This window comes from Gymnoscopelus braueri (assembly GCF_963280865.1).
Source record: "Gymnoscopelus braueri genome assembly, chromosome: 6".
In the NCBI taxonomy this organism is placed as follows: Eukaryota; Metazoa; Chordata; class Actinopteri; order Myctophiformes; family Myctophidae; genus Gymnoscopelus; species Gymnoscopelus braueri.
In genome coordinates this window covers 49,369,837-49,394,424 of record NC_137607.1, presented here as the reverse complement: position 1 = coordinate 49,394,424, position 24,588 = coordinate 49,369,837, and the positions used below count along the sequence as shown (strand labels likewise).

Here is a 24,588-nt window from a genome sequence, read left to right as displayed (position 1 = left end):
CTCTCGTATTTATTTATTTTTTCTCCCCCATTTATAAATGTTGTTTTATTGTTGTAATTTTATTTTTGTGAGGGAACCAGGGAGGGTGGGGTATATGTGGGGTTGTATGTCCTTAAAACTGAAAATACCATAAATAAAGTTGTAAAAAAAAAAAAAAAAAGATTCCTCTAAATTGTGCTCAAGTACAGTAGCCTACTTGAATAAATGTACTTAGTTACTTTCCACCACTGGTAGTAAGGATGTACTTACTTGAAGGCGCTCGGTCCGAACCGTCTTCAGAACCACCCTGGTGTTCCAGGGGTTGTTGGGGTCCTGGATCAGGACAGAAGTCCAGGTGAAGCTGGCAGCTGCAGCATTCTGTGGGAGAAAATGTAGACATTTGTAAATTAAGCTTATTTCCTTCATACATTGAAGTGCAAGAAATAGAAGGCCGTTGCATATATCATATCGGTTTTTTTTAACAATTGATTTGAAAAATTGATAAATGAAACTTAGCCAGGAGCCACTGCTCCTTAACGTGGAAAAGGTTCAGGCATCTCGTACGGACGCTTCCTCTCTCCCAAGGGTGCTCCTCTGGGAACGTCCCACTGGGAGGAGGCCGAGAACCAGATATCCCCACGCTGGCCTTGGAACGCCTTAGGAAACCCCAGGATGAAGTGGCTAATGTTACTAGTAGGGAAAGGAAAGTCTGGAACTCTCTGCTGCTGGAGCTGTTGCCCCCTCAACCAGACTCCAGATAAGCGGTTGAAGATGTATGGATGGAAGATAATACAGTTATTTATTTCATATTTACACAGTAAAATCCTCAGTGTTCATTTGTAACTCTGAGAGTGAATGATTATACTGTTTATGGTCCCCAGCACAATATAGTATCAAAATCAGTTTAACCACTTTAACCCTATATACATTACATCAGCTTATTAAAATAGCCGATGTACAAGCTCACAATGTGTCACGGTGCAACGCGTGGTGAGCATGTAGATCAACTATTAAAAATAAACTATTTTAACAACACAAATCTTGTATGGGGGAAATAATTGGGGATCCCTCCTTGTCACAAAATATTTTCAGATGGGGGGTCCGTAGCCAAAGACATTAATTTGGAGGTCATTGACCAAAAAAATGTTTGAGAAGCACTTGAGCAGCATTTAAACAGTAACATCCTCAGTGTTAAATGGCCGTTTGTACGTATCTCTGTGAGTCAGCGAATGTAACCGTTTAACATTTGGGTACATAATATTTGAACCACTCTATTTGGCTAAATGTGTACAGTATCAGAGTTAAATTAACACCGAGTAATATAGGCCTATGGAACGAACAGCAACTCGTTTGAAAGATGCAGGACAATATAAAACGACTCCCATTATTACAATTTACATGAAGGCATTTAGCAGACGCTCATAATGTATCCACAGGCACAGCGACTCGAAAAAAGTGCAAAGTAAATGAATCCTATAGTCCAGTGGTTCTCAAAGTGGGGTCCGGGGACACCCTGGGGTCCTTGAGGGAGTTCCAGGGGGTCCCCAGCTAAATGATAGATAGTGACCAAATGAACCCTTATGGTTCTGTAACTCAGACAGTGTACAAATGGAACCAAATGGACCCTAACGGCTCCATTTGTACACTCTCAAGAGTTAAATTAACATTGATTTTACAATATAAATTGGGGTCCCAGAGATATAAATGTCATCACATGGGGGTCCGTAGTCTAATGGATGCATTTCAAACTGGGGGTCCTTGAAATTAAAACGGTTGAGAATCACTGCTAGAGAGCCGTAAAAAAATTCTCTTATGGGGGTCCCTGACACATCTTTTCAAATGGGGGTCCGCGGGCTAATAAGTGTCAATTTGAGGGTCCTTGACATGAAAACGTTTGAGAACCACATACGACATCGAACGAAACAATGCTAACTAGCGCTAACTGCTAACTAACGTTCAGATGAGCCTTCACCAGACAGGGCCTCAACAAACCGTCTTAAACGACGTGCTCTCAAGAACATTATAACACATTCACAGCCTCCATATTATATTAATAAAGATGTTAACATACCGTCTCCATGGTCTCAAGTAACGTCGTTGGTGTTGAAGTGAAGAAGAAGTTAGAAGTTAGTAGTCAGTCAACTGTCTGCTTGTGTCAGAAGGTCTCTCTCAACAAACGTCCAGCTCTCAGAGAAGATGTGACAGACTGAATGATGAACGTTACAGCATCATCACATCATCTGAGACACCTGCTGTCATACGTCACAGTCACAGCTGAAGACCCGCTGTGATTGGCCAGTCAAAACCCGTAACCGCCCTCTCGCATGCCGCGAGAACAGACGAGAGCAGATCTACAAGCTCGCAATGCGTAGCACCTGCAACGTGCTGTGAGTTTGTAGATCTGCCGTTGACGATGTTTATATTCAAAAAGCAACGCTCTGACGTTTCCCATATGCACAGAGCGGTACTTATCAACTGATGTCAGATCAACGTCTCACAACGTCTACAACATCAGCTGAGAGAACAACATTGAACTGAACTCCGAGTCTGACCAGAGGATTGTTTTCAATTGTTTAGCCGTTATTAATATTAGTAATAATACATCTTAAAATGTGTCTGTCCAAATCGGAACGTGAGCTAGCTGTACAGCAGCTCCAAACCGCCTACGGAATTAATACTAACTGGAAGAAAGCCAAAAGGACCAAGTCTAGATCTACCAAGAAGAACCAGGTGAGTGACTAGAAGAACACGGTTGTCATTACTTATGTGTCATTTTTTCACGTCGTGTCAGACTCTGAATCAACGGATTCAGGGGAGGGGGAGGGGGAGGGGGGGGGCATACTACTGATAGCATGTTGAGTTTTTAACTGAAATAGCTCTGGTCCATAGCGTTAGAAGGAGTTCTCCTTAACGCTATGTTACTTTCGAGCCGTTGTCAGCACACCCCCGGTAGCAGAAGCTGCGCAGCCTCTCGTCTGTAGTAAAAATAAAAAATACACTTTCGCTACTAACCAAATCAAAGACGGTTTTAAGATGTTGAAAGCCTACTTTCCTTAGTGGGGACACTCTTAGACCCCCACCTAACGTCTAAAATACACCTTTTGGCCAGAAAATGTAATATTTTGCCGGAAGGAAAAACATTTTTAGTTACTCCACTGCGCCCCCTACAGATCTGGTCAATTGAATTGTTCTATTGACAACGTTTTTTCCTTCCGGTGAAATATTTTCTTCTCTCGTCAAAAAGTGTATTTTAGACGTGAGGTGGGGGGGCTCCGAGTGTCCCCACTAAGGAAAGTAGGCTTTCAACATTTTAAAACCGTCTTTGATTTGGTTAGTAGCGAAAGTGTATTTTTTATTTTTACTACAGACGAGAGGCTGCGCAGCCTGCGCTACCGTGGGTGTGTTTGCAACGGCTCGAAAGTATCATAGAGTTAAGGAGAACTCCTTCTAATGCTATGGACCAGAGCTAGGATTCCCCCAGCCATGGTTCACATGACGCTCGTCTGTCACGACATGACAGTCATGTTTCAGGGCTAGGATTCCCCCCTATTGCTGGTTTTGAGCAGAGCTGCTGGTTTTCTAACCTATCAGGAAACGTATTACTATAGCCTATATGGTATATCCAGGACTTAAAGCATCTATTAAACATGGTTTAGGAAGTCTAAATTAATACTATCATTTATTAAGGGTTAATAACAGTGTGGGAATTTTTGCATTACAAACCGTGAGTAAGACTAGTTGTTGAACAATGATGATCACAGCATATTTTTTTACTAATAATGTTGAGTTTTTAAGAAATCTGCCAAAGTGGACCACTAGTAAGTACTGCTGGTTTTCTATCCTATCAGGAGGACCCATGTAGTAGTAGGGTACTGCTGGTTTTGAGCCAAGCTACTGCTGGTTTTCTATCCTATCAGGAACCTTACTACTACTACTATATTATATAATGTAGTATATAGAATATACTATCCTTATCCTATAATATTTTTAAAAGCACATGGACTGTTTTGGTAAAAACAAAATGTGAATCTCCACATAGGACTTGTTTTGTAAAATGACACCCACTGACATCCAGAGGGATGCTTAGCCCAACTGTCTATCCATTTGATTAAAAAATCAATAAAAAAAACATTTACACCTTGTTACCTGACAGCCTCTGGCAAAGGAAAGTCTAACCTTCACAGAGAACATTTCACTGCACAAACTAGTCTAAAACCTCTTGAATCTTAGAACTCCAAGCACACTCACTCATCCCAGATTAAAGATCACATGTTAGAGAGGGCTTGAGAGCAATGCACATTCAATCAATGTGATTGATTATATAATTTGTCCATTTGTCATGTGAAATAAAAAAAATCTGTTTTAATGTATTTTTCCTCACTTAGGTGAAGGTTTTCGGACGACCACTGGAGAGCCTACCTCAGTACAATACTGAACATGGAGCCGTACCAAGGTAAGTGGAGACAGCTTGTTAACCCATTTAGACCTGGAAGTATCTGTGTCATTTTAGATTTCTTTGGCTATTCAAAAATAGCAGAAAATGTGTGCAAAATCGTGAAAATGTATGCAAATGAATATATATTTTTTTAAAGCGAACATTTGTGAAATACATATATATATATATATTCAAAGATTTGCACAAATGATAAAAAAAAAAAGCAGATCTACAAGCTCGTAGCGCGGCACTAAGTGAACTTGTATATCTGCTATTTTGTAATAGCCCACAAGTATATAAAATAATGGTTATAGCAAAAAATCTAAAATGATACAGATCCCGTTCCCGGTCTTAAAAAGGCAGCAAATGATGTCAGTTAATGTTGTATTTCTTTGCTAATTTTCTTTCATCTGTGTGCTTTTTCAGGTTTCTTGTTGATGCCTGTACGATTCTATTGGAGCACGTAGACACAGAGGGTCTGTTCAGGAAGGCGAGTTCCATTGCTGCTCGAAAAGCTCTCAGGGTAAGTGATGAGTTACGTTGACCTTGCTTTCATTTGGCGACCTAATCTTTGCTCAAAAAGCCTAAAAGCCAAACGGAAATGTAATTTTTTTAATATTTCCAATGTTCAATACCATAACCACAATTAAATCGCAAATATTCTTATGACAATGAATCGACAAGTAAAATTCCATTATCGTGACAGCCCTGCCCCGCTGACACTGTTGAAGTATAAATAAACACAACTGGTTTGCATTGTTTCATCAGGTCAAGCTGGATGCAGGCGAGCAGTGTCTGTCCACGGCAAAGCCTCATCTTGTGGCCGAATTGGTGAAGCAGTTCTTTAGGGAGCTGCCAGAAGCCGTCTTGCCCACAAAGATGCAAGAAGCCTTCCTGAAAGCCCAGCAGCTGACCAGCCAGGCAGACCGCACCGCCGCCACATTGCTGCTGTCTTGCCTGCTGCCTGACAGAAACCTCAGCGTACTGAGCTACTTGTTTGACTTCCTCCACAGTGTGTCCAAGAGGTAAGTGTGTTCTCCAGCTTTTTAAATGAATGAATTGTTTTATTTCATGGCTTAATCTTATGGATGGAAAATGTAATATTAAACGCATACAAAATTATTATGTCCACACATTCCAGCTCCATAATATGCATTTCAATCTTTATTTGATGATAATGTTTCGTCCGTCTGACCTTCAAGAACAGATTCTTTCCTTCAAGAATCAGTTTTCTGATCTTGAAATTGAGATCTACAAGCGTACAACGTGTTTGTAGATCAGCTATTTCCGCTATTTTAACATTTAAAAAAAAGTTAGTGTCAGTTTCTTTGTATATTGAAGTTATTTGTCATATCTGCCCTTTGCAATTTTTGATTATGAAGCCTAATTCTTTTTTTATCCATAATGTTCCAAAGTTCAATGCCAAAACCACAATTAAATCGTTAATCGCAATTATTTGTATGACAATTAATCGTCAACTTAAGTTTGTAGTCGTGACAGGCCTATACATGACTTGTATATCATTTATATATATACGTCCCTGTTAACATTGCCTATACTGCAGTGCTCACACTTGGTCTGACCCAATTGTCAGCGTTGCTTTTATGCATATTATTAACTTTTGTATACCTTCATATTCTTCCAGATTTTGCTTATTTTTTCATGTGAGATCAATGCACCAAGTCAAATTCCCTAGCCAATAAATGGATTCAGATTGTAATTGTTGTACTCTGTGTTGCTGTTTGTGCCTACCCTAGGAGTGCAGAGAACTTGATGGACAGCTTTAACCTGTCTGTGGTCTTGACTCCCAACATCCTTCCCTCTGGAGAGGGAAGTGAGAACATGGCCACCACAGAACAACGCCTCAAGCTGCAGACAGCAGTCATCCAGTGCTACATAGAGAACTCTCAGGACTTTGGTACGACTCTAGACATCACAGTTCATTTCTAATCTATGCCATCAATTTAGACAACAGAATGACAGTTAACCACTTAAAAAATACCTATACTTCATTGACCTGGGTACCCCAGGGATCTGTACTTGGCCACCTCCTTTTTTCCCTCCACACCAAATCTCGTCACAAAAAATAGCTGATCTACAAGCTCCCAGTTGTGAGCTTGCAGATCGGCTATTTTCGCAGCGTATTATTGAATGTATATGCTATTAGGGCGAGGACAGTAAGGCCACAGCTTGTAATTTACGATAATCACCTGTTACTGTTGTCTCCACCAAGCTGTGGTGGAGAACGCATTTGATTTAAAAAATGTTGTTTGATTAGTATATGTCGATCAACTAATCAATGACCTTTTGTTCTGGTTTGTGTAATAGGTGTGTTACCACTGTTCCTCATGAAGAAAGTTCCAGCCGCGTTGGGCAGTGAGGCCAGCAATCTGTTGCCAGCTCAAGACGTAAGTGTGGTTGCCTGAAAAACATTCACATTTCTGATAAAGAAATGATATGTAATGTCACCTGTAATCTAACAAGTCATGACACATTTACTTTCTCAATCCTAATTGTTTAGATTTTACAATGTTATAAAATTCTAAATGAAAGAATGTAATATATTTGACACCAGATGGACTTAACTGAACTTGTCTACTTAGGTTGTATGAGCTGTTAGGGTTTATTTTTGACATTTATATCTTATATTTAGAGTGGAAAGTGTAAGGAGACAGACCTTCTACTGCAGAGAGAGGAGAGAACCCCAGAGCAGAGAGAGGAGAGAACTTGCAAGAAGAGACTTGCGAGAATTGCAAGTTGGATTCAAGCTCGAATCTTTGGGATTCACAAAGCATGCTCTAGCTGTGTGAGCCACCAGGTACTGATGCACAGAATTAACATGATATTGCAATTGTATAACATCTGCAGGGCTCTTTTTACACAACTAACACGACTAACAAAAGTGTAATCTCTGGATCTATTGTACTTAGTAGAATCCTTCATCTTTCATTTGTAATTTTTATGCCATTCAGGAGATTGCCCATTCTGCTCACCCTTGGCCTGAACAGTATGAGCAGTGGCTCCAGTTTCAGCGCCAACAAGATTAAGTCTTCAGCCCGGCTTTCCTGCGTAAGGGAAGCAGGTCCAAGAGTGAGTATCCATAAAAAACTCAATCGACTATTCCACATTTTTCACATCTTTTGAAGTTAAAAAAATTAATAATAGACAATCTACAAGCTCACAATGTTTCACATCGCGGCGCGTTGTGACATTGTAGATCGGCTATTTTCAAATGTCTTAATTGATTGATTTAAAGTGGTTGAACAGATTTTTATGCTATATTAACAAGTTTTGCTGGGGTCCCACTCATCTCTGTAGGCTCAAAGTACTTCAGTACGTCTGAAGAGAACCTGCTGACGGCCCAGTGTGACATAAGTGCCCTCCGAACCTCATGGAGCAGCCAGACGTCCGACGGAGCCCAGGAGTTCAGCGGAGGATCCTCCAGAGCATCTACTACTCCTCTGAGCCTGCCATCATAGTGGCCAAGCCTCCGTTGGGGGTCAGCCTTCCTTCCCAAAACGCTGTGATGTGCCTCCAGAGCAGCGAGGCCTCCATCACCGAAGTGCACCCCCGGAACGGTCCGACTCTTCTAAAGATCAAGGTGGCCTTGACACAACCCGCTGGGGACCTGCGAGCTGTCACACAGGACCACAACGGCCGCTGTGGGAGGAAACATACTGTACCAAACCCTCTGAGACTGTATTAATGCCACCGCCAGAGACTCCTATACAGTACAGTTCAGTCTGTGGACACAGAGACGTCTGCTGTCCCTACACGACAGAAGCAAATACCAAAACATCACATTTGGCCAAATTGAAATTGCCCAGTTGTCCCCTTTGCATATGGACAGTGCACTATTCCACATGGGCGCATTTTGCAGTACGTTTATGAATGGCGATCAATCCTCCCTCTGCGCTGTTGTTGTCAGCAGCCATAATGATAATAACTCTGTAGCCGGACAGACGGGGGATGAGATTGAGAATGTGAACAGCAGCAGACTGATAGATGCCTTGGATATCCAGAGTCCTGCTCACTTCATACTGGCCGTCTCGGTCAGGCCAGTCCACTCCATGCAGGCCGGGCCCGGAACTCGCCGATGACCTTGCCACGCCTTCTCCTCTGAACCCTCTCAGTCAAACGAGACTGCTGTCTGCCATGATGCTCAACAAGATGATGCCCTGTCTGAAGGCCTCTGTCTGAAGGATTACCAAACACTTGCTGAACAATCCTCATTAGAAACTACAGGACAACTCTCAGTGCATGACGATGTTTCATCAGAGAATCAACTCATTACGAGCACCAGGATACAGGGAGAGTGGGCACCGAAACATTGTGGGCACCTTAATGTTAAATTGGATTTTTTTTGCTAAATGTTAAAATAAAGAATTTGGAAAATGGTCTAAAGTAATGTAAAGTATAGAGGATCTGAACATGCTTGAACATTTGACATTTAAGGCCTAATACTTCTATAATTGCAACAAACCTGTGACCAGCCAATCACATGGGCAAAAACCAGAAGACTTTAGGTCTGATAATGATGTACCGTGCATGTTCAAATCATGTATACTTCACATTACTTTCAGACCATTTTCCAAATTCTTCATTTTATACATTTTGGAAAAAGATAGTCAATTTAATATTGAGGTGCCCACAATGTTAGATGCCTACTCATCCTGTTACCCTTCTTCATGCTCGTCTGGACTGATTTACAGTCATATAAATCAGTCCATTTCTTTTTTCTTATAAATATCTTTATTTTGTATCACGTATCACATTGTTTCTTTTTCTCCCCTTCCCCTATCTCTCCCCCACATTGTTATTGCTGTCATATTTTCCTTTCCAAAAAGAAATCAGTCCATTTCTAATCAGTTGTATGTATATATTGTTGTGTATATATATATTATCTATTATTGTATTGTATATAGTTTTCTCTTTCATTAAATATAGAACTGACATTTTGGAGTCATAGTGAATTTATTCACATTAATATATCCCAACATAATTAATATATTGTAAGATCTAAGATACAAGCAATCAGTGAAGTAAAAAAGATCTAGCATACCTCACAGCATGTGAATTGCAAAAATCGTAGTAGGAGAGATCAGACATACTCTTCCATACTAGTGAAATAGAGAAGGCCAGATTACAATGGAACCTTATGACAATCTATTACTGGCCTTTATAGGTTGCAATTCAGTTAAACGTACACAAATTGTTTTGGGTACATTCATACTGAGAATATAAGTTTTGCAAAGAAATAATAATGCAGAACAATCATACAAGTACTAAGGGAACATTACAAAATGAGAGGAGTAGAGGGAAATGAGTTTGAATGACCAACTATAAACATTAAGCTCTACAAGCTGTCAAAGAAAAGGTCTCAAATCTAAATCTATGTTAAGGCCATTAGGGGCAAGGGTGTTGAGAGTGGAGATCTAGTAGGCCTCTCTCTTCAGAAGTGCTCTGTCAAGATCCTCACCCGCTCTTCTGTTATGTTGTTAAAATTATTCACACATTTTCAAAGAACTTTGTAGATCAGCTATTTTCAAATAGCTGACAAAAGTGGATAAACTGATTTTGATGCTACATTAACTAATTTTGCTGCAGGACCCCCAATGGTCCCCACTTTGAGAACCACTGATGTACAGGATATATGCATACAATACCAATTGGTATGATTGAAGGAGAGGAATAATCGACCGAAATAATATTTCTGAACCTTTTTGAGGAGTTTATAACAACACTGTAGATAAAGTGTAGTATAGTGTTATACTGGTATTCAAATAAGATAGCTTGCTGATAAATGGGTAGATTTGTAAGGAGTCTATTTCCTTATTCTAAATCACAGGAGACCTGAGGCATACATTGGATTTGTCTGTTTTGGAATTCCTCTCAAATTTGACTAAACATACAGAACAAATGATATTACTTTCCTTTTCACACAGTAATCTGGCCAGGCCAATCTGAGCTTTGTACTGTGAAAATGTGGAGCTATTGAGAGATCATAATTATGTTATTATCTGAACAAAGTTAATTTACTGTTGGACAAACAATGCTATCACCTGACATAAATAAAATATATGTGCTTTAATATGAGACAGTTGGAATTAAATGTTTCACTTTCATTGCATCATAGTAGCCAACTTACTGTATGTCATAGATTGGCCTCACAATATTCTGACATTACATGTACCAACGATCAGAAGAGCTAATTGTTGCCATCTTGAGTTGTATTTAATTTTTTTTTATTATTTATCTAGATTGTTTTAATAGATTTGGGTCCAGATACCATTGTTTTGCTCTCCTCCCACTCAACACTCTGAGGCTTTGCAAAGACTATGTCATATGTCCAAATGTTAAATGTAAGTTTGTTAACACATAATTAACTTACCAAGTATTAAGAATAAATAAGGCAAGAACCTTATCATGGTGTCGTTGGTCAGAACACTGTGTGTCTGTGTTCAACAACTTTCCCCATCCAGTCTAGACTTTAAGTTAACTCAGCAGCCATATTGGACAGAAATAGGGCCTTTTCTTACTTCCTTCACAGATGTTACCGATACAATTGAGAGGGCTCTGTTCCATTCTGGTCAAACAGAGTCAGGGTGCTGATATTGTGCATGTTGGCTCACTGGAAACACTCTGCTACATCGGTTAACTTTGTCTCAAAATGTGGTCCAGGGACCTCATGGTTCCTGAGGGGGTTACATGGCCTCTTGCGGGTCTGTAAAATAGGGAATAGTCTGGATGCTAGTTCTTTCAGGTATATGCAATAACCAAAGATGGTGCATCGGTCAGGATGCAAAGAATGGATGAGGAGACGTGACTTGGTTTGTATCTGTATTTCCAGTACTTCACAGTAATATTTACAGCAGTTCTGTAATAACAAAATAGAATAAATCTATAATTAGGCATTGTCGTATATAAACAGTTAGTCCAAAATATACCATTCATAAATTACAAATGAGTATCCAAACATCTTTACAAAAGGTAACAATCACCCTTGAAGGCTCAATATTAATAATAGGACATCTGTAGACATTAGCAGTGCTTCTTATCATGCTTGAACTGAAGATTATAATTGACATACAAAGATGTCATTCACTTCCAGTCATGAACGAACTGTCCAGTTATCATTGAAAAAGAACGACCCCTAGTGGCCGAATAAGGGAACAGCAGAGAATGACGTTCACCAAATAAATACAACCTTGAATGAACTCAGCGAATTTGTCACTTTACAGGCACCATAAACGGTGATACAGTATTCTCTTGTCATAAAGAAATGGTTAGCAAAGCACCACGTTAGCTCCTCCAACCATATGAACATTATACAAATGACGTCAGGTATCTTTTCTTACAGCTTCTTACACAACAGGAATGGTGTATGACGAGGCATAAACACGACAATACAATAACCAGGCATGCACTTACTTTTTGTCATGGACTTATAAAACTTGTGAAGATATACTGGAACGTCAGACAATATAAACTGAGGTAATACTCGGTTGGTTTTAACGTAACTTGGCAAGGATAACAAAGGGCTGGAGGACACGCCCCCATTCTTCCCGGGCTTGAATCACGTAACGTGACTACGTCACAACCTGTTACTATGATAACCTGAGCATTTAAAGGTACATACACCCATTATGTCCTGGCCTTTTAAACAGCCGCCCCAAAATGTGCAGGGCTCATTTTCTACACAGTAAAAGGCTTCTTAGTCTGTTACAGAGGGTCTGGAGGTCAGAGGTATCGCCCTCCCGGGTCGTGGGGCAGCTTCTGCGGTCGAGCCACCGGTCGGGTGCAGGCATGTCCCCTGATGTCCACATCAGTTGCTCCGATGCACCCATTAGGAATCCTGACCACGTGTCCAACAGGGCACAGGGCCCAAGGCAGCTGCCTGATGAGGAGTATGGGCGTAGTGTGCCATCTCTGGCCGGTCTGTGGTTTGGAGGGGCACTCTGTTTCTACTAGGGGGCAGACTGCCTGGGGAGGCGATCCATCGGGCCGCCCCGTCAGCAGACTGTCTGGTGTCACGGGGGCAACACCAGCAACACCAGCAGGCACACACCCCAACAGGCTCACGTTGAGGACAGCTTCCACACCCGGGGGAAGTGTGTAAGGAATTCCATCATGGACAGGTTGGGCCCGCTGAGGAGCGACCGTCTCTGCTTGTTGGTAATTTCCAGCATTAGGTGGAGAGGGGGTCTGCCCTTGGGGTTCTTGGACGGGGACATCCTTGGTTTCCAGCCAGGGATAGTAGGCTTTGTCATCTAAGCTGGTGGGTGCAGGTGAGGTGACTGTGACTCCACAGAAGGTGGCTTCCTGGAGTTCCACCCTGTGTACGACCAGTTCTGTGCTGGGCCTCTCTGGCCAGATGTCTGGGCTCTGGAGAGGGAAGGGAGGTCTGTGTGACTGTTGGCTGGGTTCTGTAGGGGCTGCCAAGGTCTTTCTTCTCGTCAGGTCATCAGCCAGTGGCAGAGATGAGGTGAACATACACTGTACAGGTTGGACTGGCCGCCCCATGGACGGAACGGGGCCTTGAAGCGCCCACCCAAGCCTGGTGTGGACGGCTGCAGGGCCACCAGGAGGGCCAAGTCTAACTGGCCCGACAGGTGTTATCAGATGAGGCTGGTCAGAGCCTATGAGGAGTGTTGGCTTAGCTTCTCTTAAAGCAGGTAGGGGAAGACCACGTAGGTGTTTGAACTTCTTTTGAAGGTGGTCCATAGGGTAGGTATGTTGAGCTAAACTGAGGCGACCAGCTGTAAAGGCATTGTTGATCTTGTAGCTGGTCTTAGGGTCAGCAGCTGGGGACACACGGAAGGACACTGTGTGACCCTGCAGCACCTGGATGCCCTGGCAGACAGTGCGCAGAGGAAGAGCTTCAGGAGTGCCCTTTATGCCAAGTGACTTGGCTGCTGCTGGTAACAGCACTGTTCTCTCGGACCCATCATCAAGGATGGCAAAGGTTTTGAGGGTCCGCTCCCCGTACTGGACAACTACAGGAACGACCTTTAGCAGGACCTGCTTACCGGCTCCAGGTCGGTTGAGGTGGAGGGATTCAGAGGCAGAGTTGGTTAGGCAGTTCTCTTCTACAGCTGCTGCTTCACTTGCAGGTCTGGTGTTTATCTCATGCAGAGCCAGGAGGTGTTTTCCCTGACATAGGTTGCAGGGTTTCTTCAAAGTGCACTGGGCTGCCTGATGGCTTCGAGCGCAGCGCCAGCACCGTTTGTTAACCTGGATCCACTCTTTAAGCTGCTCTTTGGAGAGCTTGGCAACGTCACTGCACTGACTGAGATAATGTTCAGTGCTCTCACAGTAGGCACAGTAGGGTTTACTCTTGGCTTTCTTCTCTGAACTCCACTCGGGTGGTAGGAAGGCAGTCTCTGAGTGCTCTTCGGCACCATGCAGGACTGTCACTGTTTGTCTCCCAGAGCGACCATCGATCTTTGTGTTCTGCCTCTCGTTACTGCTCCATCTGGTGGCTTGGCTGTCGAAGCCCTGACACCACGACTCATAGCGGAGCCAATTTGACAGGTCATATAGAGTATGAGTAGCGCCGGGCTGCTTGAACTGATGCCGGCGGAAATCAGCTCGCTGTTCTGCAGGGAGCTTACTGAGCAGTCGAGCGACGTGTGAGCCACAGTTCAGTTCAATCTCCCCTGCAGGACCCAAGGTCTGCAGTAGGCCCACTAACGACTGGATTTGGAGAGAGAACTTCTGGAACGCTACGGTGTCTCCACGCTTGACTTCAGGTGCATCGAGGACACTTGCTATTTTCCTTAAGGCAAGCTGATGAGGCTGACCAAATATGTCGTGGAGGGCTGTCATCGTGTCCGTGTAGGGAGTCTGAGAGTTTAGGTAGGCGTCAGCTATAAGCTTAGCTTCCTCCAGCTTTAAATGGTCCACAAGTATTTGATACTTGAAAAGCTCTGTAGCTGTAGGTGGGAGCAGGTTCTCTAAGGCTATTCGAAGCCTCGCAAACTCACTGGGGTCCGGTTGGATGAACTTTGGAATAGTGGGTTTTGGGCCTCTATATACCTGTTCAGCTATTGGTGGCTGTATAGGGTGATAGGCTGGTGTAGGCACATAGGGCATAGTCACTGCTCGAGCTGGAATAGGGGCTGGGTGCCTCGGGTCTGCTTTGGCCGTAATAGGGGCTGAGTGCACTGGAGGGGCATAGGCCGGCATAGGGACTGAGGGCATTGAGCCTGCATATGCTAGAGTAGGGGCTGAGTACAGTGAATGGGCATAAGCTAGCATAGGGACGGAGGGCGTTGAGCCTGCATATGCTAGAGTAGGGGCTGAGTACAGTGAATGGGCATAAGCTAGCATAGGGACGGAGGGCGTTGAGCCTGCATAGGCTGGAATAGGAGCTGAGTGTGCGGAGCTTGGGTAGGCTGAAATACGGGCTGAGTGCACTGGACCTGTATATGCTGGCATAGGGACTGAGGGTGATGAGCCTGTATAGGCTGGAATACGGGCTGAGTGCACTGGACCTGCCTGATTGGGAATGGGGGCTGAGTGTGACTGAGAGGGTTGTGCAGGGGGGTACGATGAGATCCCTTTACTGGAGGCAGGGGGCAGGATTTGAGGATGCCTTTGTACAGGTGGTGGATTATAGGGTGGATATTTGATATCTATAGGGGCATAGTCTTCCTCAAACTCAAGGTTGCGCATGCGGTCGTGCAGGTCTTCATATTGTGCAGGTGGTGGTGGTGGAGGGGCAGGCCATTCCTCCTCTTCCTCTTCTAGTTGTCCTGCATCAGGGCAACTCTTTGGGGCTGTAGCACTGGCTTGTGAGGACTGGTGGGTGCTGCAGATTGATGCTGGACTACTTAGTCGACTTGTGCCTGCTCTCAGTGAACAGGCTACATTAATTAGCTCTTTAATCTCACTTCGTGCTTCGTTTAGCTGCTTTATTCCTGACTGGAAGGCCTGTTGCATTTGGAGCAGCTTAGCATTCTCCTCTTGAATAGCTCTGACTTCGTTGTGGAAATGGGAATCCAGGGGTGGGCTTTTCTGATATGAGGGTAAATGTTCAGGCAGGGCATAATCCTCCAGATATCTCCTCTGGGGGCAACCTGGGCCTAGCTGAGGAATCTCGTGGTGAGCAGCATTCCCATGGAAGCTACCAGAGTGAGGCTGAGGTGACTGGTAGGATGTTCTCTGAACTGAGGCCTCATGAGGAATAAACTCTCCCCTCTCTGCGGTACGAAGTGGTGGGTCCCACTGTGACAGGTCTCTCCGACGATATCCTGTGTAGTCTACTTCGAAGTCTTGAAGTTTAGTAGGTCGTTGTGTTTGCCTTTTAGGCCTCACATCAGGGTACATCACTCCATCCGACTCCATCTTGAATACTGCATTCGGCTTCGAAGGACCAATGTAAAATAGGGAATAGTCTGGATGCTAGTTCTTTCAGGTATATGCAATAACCAAAGATGGTGCATCGGTCAGGATGCAAAGAATGGATGAGGAGACGTGACTTGGTTTGTATCTGTATTTCCAGTACTTCACAGTAATATTTACAGCAGTTCTGTAATAACAAAATAGAATAAATCTATAATTAGGCATTGTCGTATATAAACAGTTAGTCCAAAATATACCATTCATAAATTACAAATGAGTATCCAAACATCTTTACAAAAGGTAACAATCACCCTTGAAGGCTCAATATTAATAATAGGACATCTGTAGACATTAGCAGTGCTTCTTATCATGCTTGAACTGAAGATTATAATTGACATACAAAGATGTCATTCACTTCCAGTCATGAACGAACTGTCCAGTTATCATTGAAAAAGAACGACCCCTAGTGGCCGAATAAGGGAACAGCAGAGAATGACGTTCACCAAATAAATACAACCTTGAATGAACTCAGCGAATTTGTCACTTTACAGGCACCATAAACGGTGATACAGTATTCTCTTGTCATAAAGAAATGGTTAGCAAAGCACCACGTTAGCTCCTCCAACCATATGAACATTATACAAATGACGTCAGGTATCTTTTCTTACAGCTTCTTACACAACAGGAATGGTGTATGACGAGGCATAAACACGACAATACAATAACCAGGCATGCACTTACTTTTTGTCATGGACTTATAAAACTTGTGAAGATATACTGGAACGTCAGACAATATAAACTGAGGTAATACTCGGTTGGTTTTAACGTAACTTGGCAAGGATAACAAAGGGCTGGAGGACACGCCCCCATTCTTCCCGGGCTTGAATCACGTAACGTGACTACGTCACAACCTGTTACTATGATAACCTGAGCATTTAAAGGTACATACACCCATTATGTCCTGGCCTTTTAAACAGGGTCCATTTGGTTCCATTTGTACACTCTCAGAGTTATGGGGGTCCTATCATGTCAGTATCATGATCAGTGCCATGGTCACTCAGTATCATGTCTGTGTCTAGCCTGGAAACCAGACGAATCTGAAATTGCAAAAAAAATAATTGCCCTCGGCCGATTTGGTCTGGCACCGCTCAGTTGGGATTTCGCTCCCTCTGGCAAATATTGTACTTTTACTCCACTACAATTATTTGAAAACTTGAGTTATACTAGTTACTTTGAAGATTTTGAATAGTATTACAAAACGTACATCAACCCTATATAATACTGGCTTGTAGATCTGCTATTTTCAAAATATTTTTGTATACATATTGAACTTGTGAAATGGAACATTCTGCATAATGAGTACTTTTACTTTTGGTACTTTAAGTATATTTGAATGCCAATACCTTTTTACTTTTACTCAAGTATGTTTTGGATACCAGACTTTTACTCGCAACAAAGTTGCCACATTGTGGTATTGATACTTTTACTTAAGTAAAATACTTCTTCCACCACTGTCTATTCTATAAAGTTGAAGTTGTCTCTCTGAGGGTCTGTCTGGATAAAATGGCCATATATGGACATGCCTGACATCACAGTACTACCATCGCAGTACTGACGTCATAGCTGACTGACATAGACTGGCCCCAAACTGCTGTCCACTACCCAGACAAACATGGATACTCACACATTAGTATGTTTCACATAGCCTGCTATTGTATGTTTGCACTGCATATTTTCACATAAATAGTTTGCAGGGGGCATCAGTGCTATATAGAATAGCACTAGGCCTATATACAATAGCACTAGGCCTATATGTGTGATTTCTATTTATGTTAGTAAGTAATAATAATGGATGACAGATGTATTGTATGTCTTTGGAAACCTATTAAGCACACGTTTAGATTATTTCTCGTTATGACCACAAGGCGGCAGTGTTGGTTAGGCCACTTTCTTCCACAGGCTGTCTTTGCTTGATATTTATATTCCTTCAGTCAACACAACTTCACATTCTATCTCTTTCTTTGATAAACCATCTTAACACTTCAGTTATTCGGGTGTCAAAGGGAGTATATGGTAGTCAGCTGACACTGACATCAATCTTGACCTTCACACTTCTGCTTCAAAACCTCACATTAACATATTAATTTACTTTGTAACATGTAGTCTATTCCACTAGTCTACTATTTCACTCCCATACCCAGGCCTGCATGGAGGCAGTATGGTTAATAGTTGTTTTGTGTCATCAGTCAAACCTCAAGCCTGAAATAAAACCTTTCTAAATCTCAGACAGATATTTTTCTACACTTGATATCGCCAATCTTCAGTTACAGGAATGAAGAGCTTTGCATAGCTTATATTTCAACACTAAAGCCAAAGAGAAGAAAATAAAGAGATGAAGCTTGATATATGATTATCATATAAAATGCATTATTTATTACACAAGCTAGAACAAACTTAAACTGCTTCTTAAACATAGGTAAAAAAAACTTAACACTACAACAGTTATGGTCTATTTTAAAGAAAACATTGATCTATAAAACAATAAAACACTTAAGTAAGAAATAAAAGCTCAAACCATAGTCAATGTACAACAATATTATTTACAGAAATGATAAAAAAACGAAAAATAATTAATAATACTCAATTTGCAAAACAACACTTTCCCATTTACAAACAAAGATCATGAAAGCATTTTCTGTACAAAATAACATGACTATACCGTTGAAGTTTATTTAAAACAAAATATGAAAGCATTACTGTAAAATAAAACTACTCAAAGGAAAGGGTGACTGGTTGTCTAAGACTAGGACCCATCTCGCAGTGGCGTCCGATAAGAGCTTAACCGAAATATCTAACCTGTGTACTGAAGTAAATACTGAAGTATACAAAAGTGCAAATTACAAAGTAGATTCTCTTTTTAATACCAAAGCATGGCTGTATTTAAATATAGAACATCTCCCCAAAAAATGTAAAGAAACCAAAAAATACATTTTCAGAAATAGTGAAAATAGCAGATCAAAAGCTCCCAACGCGTCGTGAGCTTGTAGATCAGCCATTTTCACTAAGATTGAAAAAGGGCATAAATTGTCAATTCATAATATATTTTTGTATGATTGCTTCCTAGAAATGTAAAGGTATTGTAAAATTTCTATTTGAAATGTAGTGCAGTGAAAGTCAAGTGCTGGCAAATAAAAACGACTCCAAAAAAATGTACTTGGGTACACTACTCAAGTAAAAGTCCTTTGTTACTGTCCATCAATGCCAGTGTGGCTGAAAAGTCCTGAAGTTCGCAGAAACGGTAGCTAGTTGGGAGATTCTGGAGGCACTTGGCAGACGACCTTCATCGTTGGCCGGGTCCAGGTCTCTTGGTGGCGAATCTGGCGATGCCTGATGGTCTCTGTGCATGGAGAAGAAACACAGGTGTTAGTATCAATGTCCAGCCCTTTCTCAACTACAACACGTAAATATCTTACTAATCAAAACCATATGAAAAAAGCATACATAGAGTAAGCATACATCGCCATAACTAAGATAGTTACTAGTTACATATTACGTATTCAAACAATATAAGTCACGAAATAAATAAATAATTATTCATTGATAACTGCAACACAACATTTATTTCACAACATTGTATCCTTGTTTTTATTTATTTTAATTTCATCAAGGTGGGAGCTTACCAATATGTACATATTGTACATAAGACTTGTGCAGATACAAGATGCAATACCCAACTATGATACTTATGGCTATCATATAGTGATTTTGAGTTCAAATTAAGCTCGGTTTGATGCTTGTATACGTCAGTAAGCTCCCTCCTTAATTAAATTAAAATATAAAAATAAAAACAAGAATAATATTTCGCAATTTAATCTCGAGTTGTAGTGAATAACAAATTAGAACATTTGGTGATTTACACATTGTTTGAATACATAATTTGTGTACAATATAACAAGTTACTATATGTCACTTAAGGTGAAGTTACTATATGAACGTTTTGCCAACCCACCTTCCTCCGGATCATCCTGCGGTTGGTGGGAGCATCAACGACGATGCACGTCCTTCTGCTGGAGATGTAATCTTCATCGATCTGTTGGAGAAAATGTAGTGATTTGTAACTTGAGCTGATTTGCTTCATAAATTAAACAAAATAAACTTCAGACATAGTTTTAAGTGGAGGTAAATGTACACACATGCCACATCACTGGTCAATCGCTTTAATTCAACAGGCAACACTGTTTTTAACTATTTCACAATTACAGACAAACTCATGGATGCTTTTTTCCATGTCTCTGCTTGCCGCTTAACCACACATGAACTAAATTCAGAAACACAACAAATAGCGTTTGGGGCAACTGGGCAAGCATTCGGCAAAAATAGAAATTGTACATGCTCACAACGTGTCGCGTTGGGAACTTGTAGATTGGCTATTTTTGGCAAAGAGATTTAGTGCTTTAGAGGAGGAAAAGGAGGGGGGGGGGGGGGGGGGAGTACAGACCCCTAACTCCAACGTACGGTTGGTTAAAGGTTTGTTGAATGTGAGCTTAGCCTAGTTTAGCTCAACTCTTGGACTTGAGACCAAGAACCAACTCCAATCAATAGTAAGAAAATGCAACCTTAAAAGAGATAGTTCACCCAAAAATGACTTATTTTCTATCAATTACACACCCCATGAAGCCTTGAATTCATGAAGATTTTTTTGTCGCATTCCTAAGCTAATAATTTGATGACTGGCGGAAAGATGCTAATGTCTCGGTAGTTGACACTTTGAGTCTCCTAAATCTCCATGAATTCAAGTCTCCATGGCGTGTGTAACTATACCTTTAATTTTCTTCAAAGATGGATGACTGGTCTAACTAGACTAAACCATGTAACTGATGTATTTATCAATTAATTAATTTCTCTATTGTAGAGATCTGTAGTAAAGGTGTACTTACCAGAAGGTGGTGTCTGGCTAGTGGCCTTTCGCCTCTGCAGGCTACTCCTTGGCCGCAGTCTCCTTTGCAGTCTTCTCTTCCTCCGCAAATCCCTTCTGGCCTCGTGTTGTTGCCCGTGTTCTGAGAGTTGCATTTCTGCCGGAGGAAGCTTTGCATGCTCCTGCAAAAAGTGTGAGATGGGAATAAGCAGAGTAAGAACGAACTCCAGTCAATAAACAACAAGGTCACATACATAGAGTGCAGAGAGAACAATGTACTGTAGTGCCTCAAAGAAACTAGGATTCCAGGTAAACAATGAACCTAGCATCTGTGTATACCAAGGGTTCCCAAACCTTTCAGGCCACGACCCCCCCAAAATAATCATATTTGAACAGCCCACCCCACCCTGACAAGCACTTGGAATTGTAGGCAGTATACATTTAGTTTGACTAGGTTCCACAGATAAACTTTGTGAAAATAGCCGAACTATAAGCTCACAACGCCTCGCAGTGTGAGCTTGTAGATCGGCTATTTTCATAATGTTTGCCTCTTTCTTAGGTAATATTTGACAATTTGGCCAATTTCGTATTAGAAAGGTCTTAAAAGTCATTAAATAGAAACGTGCAGATACACTGTATATACTTATACTGCATGTTGGTTTGTTTACTGTTGAGTGAGAAAACAATGTTGCACATTAAGATAATCGGGGTCCCGACCCCCAGTTTGGGAACCACTGGTCTATACAACATGCTATAGTATCTAGATAACATTCTTAAACATTTGTGGTCAAGAAAAACAAATGTATTAAAAATAAAACAACAAAACCATGAGAACAAGTGACCAAAATGTATCTACATACTTGAACCAACCAGATCCAGTTCCTTGCTTCTTCTTGGCAACGGTAACCCTCTTCCTGGCGGTGACCTGTGGGGGAGGAGAAACAGAGGAGTCAGTTTCCGTGTCTGAATCGTCGGTTAAACACGGAAACCAACTCACCTGTGGCTGAGTGGTTGCTTCTCCCGGTGAGGCATCCTTCACTGGCACCCTCCTCAGTATCGCCCTGGGATTCTGGTCATCGACCACGGTGCACGTCCAGTTGTATTGAGCGTCCTGTGTGAGGAAATGCATACATTGGTAACTTGAGCTAATTTTCTTCAGGAAATTGAAGCCCATTGAATTTTGTTTTAAATAATAGTGTTTTTTGTGTAATGTTTCTTTCTACAGTTAAACTCGTGGATGCTTTCTTCAAGTCTCTGCTTATAGAGTTCCAAAAATAGGCAGTCTACAAGCTAATGTATACATTTTGTAATAATCTAAATCTACAAAGTAGTAACTAAAATGTAATAATTGTAGTAGAGTAAATATTATTTGGCTGTGAAACATGGTGGAGTAGAAGTATTAAAAAATTGACATACTCAAGTAAAGTAAAAAAGATTCCTCTAAATTGTGCTCAAGTACAGTAGCCTACTTGAATAAATGTACTTAGTTACTTTCCACCACTGGTAGTAAGGATGTACTTACTTGAAGGCGCTCGGTCCGAACCGTCTTCAGAACCACCCTGGTGTTCCAGGGGTTGTTGGGGTCCTGGATCAGGACAGAAGTCCAGGTGAAGCTGGCAGCTGCAGCATTCTGTGGGAGAAAATGTAGACATTTGTAAATTAAGCTTATTTCCTTCATACATTGAAGTGCAAGAAATAGAAGGCCGTTGCATATATCATATCGTTTTTTTTTAACAATTGATTTGAAAAATTGATAAATGAAACTTAGCCAGGAGCCACTGCTCCTTAACGTGGAAAAGGTTCAGGCATCTCGTACGGACGCTTCCTCTCTCCCAAGGGTGCTCCTCTGGGAACGTCCCACTGGGAGGAGGCCGAGAACCAGATATCCCCACGCTGGCCTTGGAACGCCTTAGGAAACCCCAGGATGAAGTGGCTAATGTTACTAGTAGGGAAAGGAAAGTCTGGAACTCTCTGCTGCTGGAGCTGTTGCCCCCTCAACCAGACTCCAGATAAGCGGTTGAAGATGTATGGATGGAAGATAATACAGTTATTTATTTCATATTTACACAGTAAAATCCTCAGTGTTCATTTGTAACTCTGAGAGTGAATGATTATACTGTTTATGGTCCCCAGCACAATATAGTATCAAAATCAGTTTAACCACTTTAACCCTATATACATTACATCAGCTTATTAAAATAGCCGATGTACAAGCTCACAATGTGTCACGGTGCAACGCGTGGTGAGCATGTAGATCAACTATTAAAAATAAACTATTTTAACAACACAAATCTTGTATGGGGGAAATAATTGGGGATCCCTCCTTGTCACAAAATATTTTCAGATGGGGGGTAGCCAAAGACATTAATTTGGAGGTCATTGACAAAAAAAATGTTTGAGAAGCACTTGAGCAGCATTTAAACAGTAACATCCTCAGTGTTAAATGGCCGTTTGTACGTATCTCTGTGAGTCAGCGAATGTAACCGTTTAACATTTGGGTACATAATATTTGAACCACTCTATTTGGCTAAATGTGTACAGTATCAGAGTTAAATTAACACCGAGTAATATAGGCCTATGGAACGAACAGCAACTCGTTTGAAAGATGCAGGACAATATAAAACGACTCCCATTATTACAATTTACATGAAGGCATTTAGCAGACGCTCATAATGTATCCACAGGCACAGCGACTCGAAAAAAGTGCAAAGTAAATGAATCCTATAGTCCAGTGGTTCTCAAAGTGGGGTCCGGGGACACCCTGGGGTCCTTGAGGGAGTTCCAGGGGGTCCCCAGCTAAATGATAGATAGTGACCAAATGAACCCTTATGGTTCTGTAACTCAGACAGTGTACAAATGGAACCAAATGGACCCTAACGGCTCCATTTGTACACTCTCAAGAGTTAAATTAACATTGATTTTACAATATAAATTGGGGTCCCAGAGATATAAATGTCATTACATGGGGGTCCGTAGTCTAATGGATGCATTTCAAACTGGGGGTCCTTGAAATTAAAACGGTTGAGAATCACTGCTAGAGAGCCGTAAAAAAATTCTCTTATGGGGGTCCCTGACACATCTTTTCAAATGGGGGTCCGCGGGCTAATAAGTGTCAATTTGAGGGTCCTTGACATGAAAACGTTTGAGAACCACATACGACATCGAACGAAACAATGCTAACTAGCGCTAACTGCTAACTAACGTTCAGATGAGCCTTCACCAGACAGGGCCTCAACAAACCGTCTTAAACGACGTGCTCTCAAGAACATTATAACACATTCACAGCCTCCATATTATATTAATAAAGATGTTAACATACCGTCTCCATGGTCTCAAGTAACGTCGTTGGTGTTGAAGTGAAGAAGAAGTTAGAAGTTAGTAGTCAGTCAACTGTCTGCTTGTGTCAGAAGGTCTCTCTCAACAAACGTCCAGCTCTCAGAGAAGATGCGACAGACTGAATGATGAACGTTACAGCATCATCACATCATCTGAGACACCTGCTGTCATACGTCACAGTCACAGCTGAAGACCCGCTGTGATTGGCCAGTCAAAACCCGTAACCGCCCTCTCGCATGCCGCGAGAACAGACGAGAGCAGATCTACAAGCTCGCAATGCGTAGCACCTGCAACGTGCTGTGAGTTTGTAGATCTGCCGTTGACGATGTATATTTTCAAAAAGCAACGCTCTGACGTTTCCCATATGCACAGAGCGGTACTTATCAACTGATGTCAGATCAACGTCTCACAACGTCTACAACATCAGCTGAGAGAACAACATTGAACTGAACTCCGAGTCTGACCAGAGGATTGTTTTCAATTGTTTAGCCGTTATTAATATTAGTAATAATACATCTTAAAATGTGTCTGTCCAAATCGGAACGTGAGCTAGCTGTACAGCAGCTCCAAACCGCCT

At 41.7% G+C, this 24,588-nt stretch overlaps 1 protein-coding gene across 1 annotated transcript; it reads left to right on the top strand.

Annotated features, from left to right (window-relative positions):
• Positions 1-2,589: 2,589 nt before the first annotated feature.
• Positions 2,590-6,840, top strand: LOC308086991 (rho GTPase-activating protein 11A-like; the record flags this gene model as incomplete). The annotated part of the gene is made up of 6 exons (XM_080430630.1): positions 2,590-2,709; positions 4,365-4,432; positions 4,841-4,937; positions 5,183-5,439; positions 6,172-6,332; positions 6,743-6,840. The coding sequence occupies 6 exons, from the start codon at positions 2,590-2,592 to the stop codon at positions 6,838-6,840; spliced, it is 801 nt and encodes a 266-aa protein (XP_080286756.1).
• Between the last annotated feature and the right edge of the window lie 17,748 nt (positions 6,841-24,588).